This window comes from Erithacus rubecula, assembly GCF_903797595.1.
Source record: "Erithacus rubecula genome assembly, chromosome: 27".
In the NCBI taxonomy this organism is placed as follows: domain Eukaryota; kingdom Metazoa; phylum Chordata; class Aves; order Passeriformes; family Muscicapidae; genus Erithacus; species Erithacus rubecula.
Genome location: NC_136679.1, coordinates 1,449,440 through 1,456,237, shown reverse-complemented (window position 1 = coordinate 1,456,237; position 6,798 = coordinate 1,449,440). Strand labels below are relative to the sequence as shown.

Below are 6,798 nucleotides of genomic sequence, written 5' to 3'. Positions count from 1 at the left end.
CAGCGCGTCACAGCCACGCGGCGCGCTGATTGGTTGAACTCGCTGCACCCGGAAGGGAGCGGAGAGGCGGGGGATACCCCCCCCTCCCCCCGGGACCCCCGAGCCCCGCAGCCCCCCGGACAGCGGGGGGAGGATCCTGCAGGGATTTGGGGGGGGGTCCCGCACCCCCGGGCACGGCGGGAGGGGGCGGGAGGAGCCCGCGCGCGGCGGCGCGATGGGGGCGGCGGCCTGCGGGGTAGGTGGGGGGGGAGCCTCGCTGCGTGTCCCCCCCAGGACAACCCCCATCCTCCTTCCCGGACCCTCTCCCTTCCTCTCCGCGCTCCCCTTTTCTCCCGGTTCCTCTCTCCCCTCCCCTTGCTGCCGTGACCCCCCGAGCCCCTCATTCCCCACCCGCTGTTCCCCCTCTCCCCGTCATTCCCCTCCCATTCCCAGATCCTCTCCCCTTCCCGGACCCTCTCCCTTTCCTCTCCGCACTCCCCTTTTCTCCCCGTTCTCTCTCCCCTCTCTCCTTGCTGCCGTGACACCCCAAACCCTTCATTCCCCTGCCGTTCCCTCTCCCCCGTCCCTCTCCCGTCACCCCTCCCCTCACCCTTCTCTCCCTTTCCTCTCCGCACTCCCCTTTTCTCCCCGTTCCCCTCTCCCCTCCCCTTGCTGCCGTGACACCCCAAACCCTTAATTCCCCACCCCGCTGTTCCCTCTCCCCGGTCCTTCTCCCCCTCCCGTTCCTTCTCCCCGGTCCCTCTCTCCTCTCCCCCTCATTCCCCTCCCTTTCCCTCCTCCCGCTCCCCTGTCCCCGTCCCTCTCCCCCTCTCATTCCCTCTCCCCCTCATTCCTCTCTAATTCCCTCTCCCCCCTCCCCTCCCGTACCTCTCCCCTCTCATTCCCTTTCCATTTCCCACTCCCCTCATTCCCCTCTAATTCCCTCTCCCCTCCCATTCCCTTTCCCCGTCCCTCTCCCCTTCCCCTCATTCCCCTCCCATTCCCTCTCCCCGTCCCTCTCCCCTCATTCCCCTCCCATTCCCTCTCCCTCCCTCCCTCCCGCGCTGTCCAATGAGCGCTCGCCTTGCTGGCAGGTGCCGAGTGTTTTTGTTTTGGGTCGAAGTTGAGGCCGGAGCGGACGCGGCGGTGGCGGCGGCGCCGGGCGGAGGCCGCGCTCCGGCAGCCCCGCAGCCCCGGGCCCCGCGCCGGCCCCGCCATGCGCAGGGAGATGAACGGGGTCACTAAGAGCCGCTTTGAGGTGAGGCCCGGCCGGTGCCGCGGGGCTGGGCCCGCCTGAGGAGGCCGCGGGATTTTGGGTGTGTGACCCCCCCACCCTCAGCCATGAGGGCGCCGCCATCCCGGGTTTGGATCCCAAAGAGGGGGGGGTGTTGGATGGGGTCGGGATTGTGGGGGGCTCAGGGCTGTGACCCCCGGGTTTGGGGGGGATTGGTGTGAAATTTGTCATTTTTTGGGGGGATATTCCCCCCCGTCAATGTGGGGCTGTAATGGGGGTCACTGTGGGGGCACCCAGGGCTGTGACCCCCGAATTTGGGGGGGATTGGTGTGAAATTTGTCATTTTTTGGGGGGATATTCCCCCCCGGTCTATGTGGGTCTGTAATGGGGGTCACTGTGGGGGCACCCAAGGCTTATACCCCCGAATTTGGGGTGGATTGGTGTGAAATTTGTCATTTTTTGGGGGATATTCCCCCCTATCTATGGGGGTCTGTAATGGGGGTCACTGTGGGGGCACCCAGGGCTGTGACCCCCGAATTTGGGGGGGATTGGTGTGAAATTTGTCATTTTTTGGGGGGATATTCCCCCCGGTCTATGTGGGTCTGTAATGGGGGTCACTGTGGGGGCACCCAGGGCTGTGACCCCCAAGTTTGGGGATGTGAAACTTCTTTCCTCTCCCTTCCTTTTGGGGAGGGGGTTCCCCAAAATTTAAACTCCTTCTCTGAATGAGCCTGGGGATGATCTGTGGGTGCAGAGTGGGGTCCGAATTTGGGGGGAGGTTGTACCTGTGTAAAACTTCTCCCCCGCCACATTTTGGGGGTTCCCCCGTTTCTTACAAACTCCGTGGGGAATTTGGGGAGGGGAAATCGCCACCAACATGTTGCTGCAGCTCAGAACTTGATCGAGCAGGAAATAATCTGAATTTCTCCTAGAAAACACCCCAACCTTTGACGAGCGAAACTGGGAGGGTTGAAAAATACCCCCATCACCCCTTTTATTTTTATTTTTTACGGGGATGACGTGCAATAAACTTCGGAAAAAACCCCCAAATTTACTTGCAGGGAGGTGGGGGATGGAGAGGACGGAAGGAACGGAGGGTAAACAATGAGATCTATTGAAAGGACATGGCACAAAGCGGAGTGTGGAGCCATCCCAGCCGCATTGTTGTCCCAGCTGTCTTCCCGAGGAGGAGGAGGGGCAGCGAGGAAGGGCACGGCGGGATTTACTCCCCAGGAAATCCCTGCCCGACCCGTGTCGGCGACAGAAAAAAAAAACCAAAAAACCTGGACTGTTAAAAATGATAAAAAAGATAAAAACGTGGCTATTCATGCTGCAGAAGGGTGGGATGGCGATCCGGAGTTAAACTGGAGAAATTCCTCAGCGCTGGAGGTGAGAAAGGTGCAGGAAATGCTGCACGTGGGATTGTTTTCTTCCTCTGGAAATGGGATCTGCAGCAGTCAAAGGGGTTGTTTTTTTTTTTTTTTCAGCGTTGTAATATTCGTGTTTCTGTAGCATCCAGTGCTAAAAACAGCCTGGGAACTCTGGAGAGGAGGCTGCACGTGAGCCCTGCGTTATCCAGGGTTATTGTGTTTATTGTATTTACTGTTCTGGGCTCTTCTTGCCTGCACAGACTATTTATTTTTATTTTTTTTTTTTACCACCTGAGAGTTTTTTTTTGGTTTTTTTTTACTTTGCACTGCTGCAGATTGGCTGTTTACAGAGCAGATAGTAAAAGCAGGTTGGTGACAGATTTTTTTTGGGGGGAAATGTCTCTTAGGGTATCAACATCCTCAGCTTTCATTGCTGTGCTGGAGTTTATTCCAATTTTGGGAGGGTTTTCATCAGGACACGATGAACCCAAATCATTGGGGAAAAAGAGTGGGGAAGAGCTTTGTTTGGCTTGTTTTGGGTGGGGTTTTTTTTTTTGGTTTTTTTTTTTAATTTTGCTGGAATGTTATTTTCTTCTCATAGTAACAAACAGACGAGTTGGAAAACGAGCAAAATGCTCCACGAGCCTTTGAGGCCTAAATTAATTTTTTTAATCTATATTTATACAGGAAGAGTTGGTGTGTTATAGAAAGGCTTATTTTGAGCTGCAAGAAATGCCTGTAAATATTATCCTGTTTCTTTGTTGTGTTTTACCCAGAGAAGCTGTGGCTGCCCCATCCCAAGGCCAGGGATAATTTGGGACAGTGGAAAATATCCCTGAACATTTTGGGGTGGCACTGGATGGGATTTAAGATTCATCCCAAACTATTCCATGATTATAAATCCAAAGTATTTTTATTTCCCCATTTAACTTTGACCCACTCACCTGGATAACCTGGAAAGTTTTAGAGTTGTTTTCCTTTAAATCCATGATTTTCCACTGAGGTTATATTGCTCAGAAGACTTCCCAAACTGGGTGTTCACACTTCAAAATAAATTTCTTTTCCAGAGGGGCAGAATGGGTGGAAATTCCTCTCTGCTTCCTGGAAAGCAGTTTGGAATGGCTGTGAGAGTTCACATTTTGTGGGACAGGGGGAAAAATGGAGCAGGAATATCTGGAGAAAAATCTGGGAAAAATCTGCTTAGAACTGTGGAATTCTGTAAGGTCATGAAGGCAATGGGGCTTTAATTCTCATTTTCCTCCAGGCAGTTCCCCTGGCTGAGCAAGGCCTTGGAGTCCTGGGGTAAAAACAACCCGATTTTGGGGGCTGTGACAAATATATAGTATCTTTTTCAGACTTTTAATGTCGGGTAAAATGCAGAGTTGGGGGCTGGGTTGGGTTTGCACTTCATTTATTGTCTTTTGTGGAGCCACGTAAACAGATTCCTGAGCCATTGTTGGTGGGTAATTCACAAATCCACTCGTGAAGGGGGGGTTAATAATAATAATTCTTTACTCTCAAAATAAAATCCAGTGTGGAATATGGGCCAAGCTCCTTAAATTGGACTTGCATGTGGCTTTGTGATTCCAGGAAGAGTGGGATTCTCTTTTTTTCCTGGGAATGCCATGCCCAGCCCCACCAGCAAACTGGGATTAATCCCTTTCCAGGAGGTGTGGCCACCACAGAGAAAATCACCATTTAACTGCAGCAAAGCAAACAAAAAAAAAAAGGGAAAACATGACCCAGATTGACTCTTCATTCTCTGTGGTGCTGGATGTGCCCTGGCAGATCCCAATCCCTGTTTGGGATTTTTTTTGGGGTGGGGGAGGCACCTCCTGGTGCTCCTGAGTGACTCCTGATGCTCTTGGAGGATTCATTGATCAAAGTCCAAGTTTTCAGCATTTCCTTAATCCATGTTCCTGTAGGCTGGGATGTCACCTGGAGCTGTTCCTCCACCTTATCAGCATGAAGTAATTCCAGTTCTTTTTTTGTTTTTTTTTTTTTTTGTTTTACACCATCTGTGTAGTCTCCTCTACATCCTCAAAAAACACAAAAAAAGCTCCATCTTTTCCAGCTTCCTCTGGGAGCCTGCAGTGCTCCTGCTGTGAGTGTCCATGGGGCAGTTTGTCCTGCTAGAAATGAAATTTTGGGATTTTCTGAGCAGTCTGTGTTTCTGTTCTGGAAATGCTGACCCTTCTGAACTCTGCTCTGGTTTGATTGGAGAGATGCAAAATGAGAAACTTCAATGCTCCAAAATCGAGTTGCCTTCTAATAATTAATCCTGTCTGTGTTCAGAAATTGAATAATCTCCCTGACCCTAATCCCATTTTGGAATCTGCTGTGTTCCTGCCTCTCAATTCTGTGTTTTTCAGGGGGTTTGGCTTTAGGGTTGATCCTTTTGGGGGTTGTCCCTGCTGCCTTTCCTTGGGCATTTGCTGTTCCAAGGGATGGAGGTTGTGCAAACAGAGGGACACAAACAGGGCAGGGAAAACTCTGGCTCTCCTTGCAATAACTGATGTAACCCCATGGAATTTGATTTATATGGGAAGAGAAACTGTTGGTGACACAACCCAGGGAACACCTGAGGTGGCACAGCTGAAACAGGGTTTGGTTTTGATTTTTTTTTTCATGGTTTCTAATCATATAATGAGAAAAACCTGTAGAAAAATAAAGATTTTTTTGGGAGGGGGGTGTCCATGCTGATGGATTTTCCTTATTCCTGTTCACTCCCCCACCCCCATTTATTTTTGATTTTGGTGTCATGCCACATCACAAGTAACACTTTGAAAACCAGCACTTCATTTGGGCAGGTGAATAATAAACTCTTAATTTATTTGGCTCAAAGTGATTGTTCAAACACTGAGATAGGAAGAGATGTAAACCACAAGTTGTGTTTTCACACCTCTCTGTGCTGCTCCTGTGGCTTGAGCAGAGGGAAGAGGGATTTGGAAAATAAAAAAATGAAAATATCCAATGGCTTGTACAAAAGGAGCTGGAGACTGAGGAGAGTCCACCAGGAAAATGTCCCAAATTTTTTTATTGCTGTTTTTGCTCTAAATAGGATTCACTTCTTCCTTTCCTCTCTGCCAGGAGTTGTGTGGATGGTTTGGGTGACACTGGCAATGCTGGCAAACTGATTTTACAGAATCCCAGGATATTTTTGGGTTGGAAAGGCCTTAAAGCTCATCCAGGATCACAGATAATAATGATAAGGAAAAAGGAGAAAATTTTACACTAAAAGAGGAGAGATTTGGCACAGATTCCCAGGTTTGCTGTGGCTGCCCCTGCATCCCTGGAAATTCCAAAAAGGAGTTTGGAGCAGCTGGGACAGTGAGAGGTGACCCTGCCATGACACTGGGTGAACTTGAAATTTCTCATATCCCATTCCCTGATTTTGTGTCTGACTCCACTGAGGGATTTCCTGCTGGTTCTGGGGTGGTTTGGGGCATTTTGGGGAACCCAGAATTCCCCACCCTGTGCCCATCTGGCCCTGCCTGTGTGACAGGAGAGGGGACCCAGGGCTGGCACCCACAAATGGCCACATCCCATTTGCTGCTGGCATTAATTGGGGCCTGGGACTCTGCACTAATTATTGTTTTTGCTGCCTGCCTGCCTGGGAGCTTCCTTTGAGTCACAGCATTGGGAAAGTCAAGCCTGGGAGGGTTTTACCCTCCCTGATCCCACTTTTCCTAAACTCCCCCCATGCCCTTCACACCTCAGCTCAGGTAGATTTTTATATTTTTTAATTTAAAACACCATCATTTGACTTTATTTCCTATTATTTATGCCAATGATCCCAGCATCTTCTTACATAATAGCTGGATATAAACCCAGCAGTGAAAAAAAACACCTTATTACCAATAATAATAATAGTAATAATGATAATATTACCAGTAAAAATAACAGAATTGCAGTGTTGGGGAGGGGCAGAACTATAATTTCTCAAAGCAGCTTATTTGAATTGTGATGAGCCTCAGAGAGCTGGTTAAGTCTTGGGTTTAGCCTGAAATTACTGAATCATTTCTCAGTTTTTGGGGTTTGATTTTTTTTTTTTTTTTTTAAATCCATTCTAAGTGCATTTGTAGAACCTGTAAAAATGAGAAATTGTAAAAATGTTGCTGCTGCTGTGTGTGTGACACTGGGGGAGGATTGTTCTGCTCATTCAGCTGCAGGTGGAAGTTCAAAGCTGATTAAGTGAGCTGTGCCCAGGCTCAG

At 49.6% G+C, this 6,798-nt stretch overlaps 1 protein-coding gene across 3 annotated transcripts in view; it reads left to right on the top strand.

Moving 5' to 3' along the window:
- The first annotated feature begins 68 nt into the window (after window positions 1-68).
- FBXL20 (F-box and leucine rich repeat protein 20) overlaps window positions 69-6,798 on the top strand; it is a 60,100-nt gene continuing 53,370 nt past the window's right edge. For 2 of the 3 annotated variants that reach the window (XM_079327585.1, XM_079327584.1), the window contains exon 1: window positions 1,087-1,237. In XM_079327585.1, the coding sequence (XP_079183711.1) occupies window positions 1,196-1,237 (42 nt within the window). In that variant the 5' untranslated portion in view covers window positions 1,087-1,195. Of the gene's footprint in view, window positions 236-1,086; window positions 1,238-6,798 lie in introns of those variants that run through there. The other variant, XM_079327586.1, reaches the window with a different exon arrangement.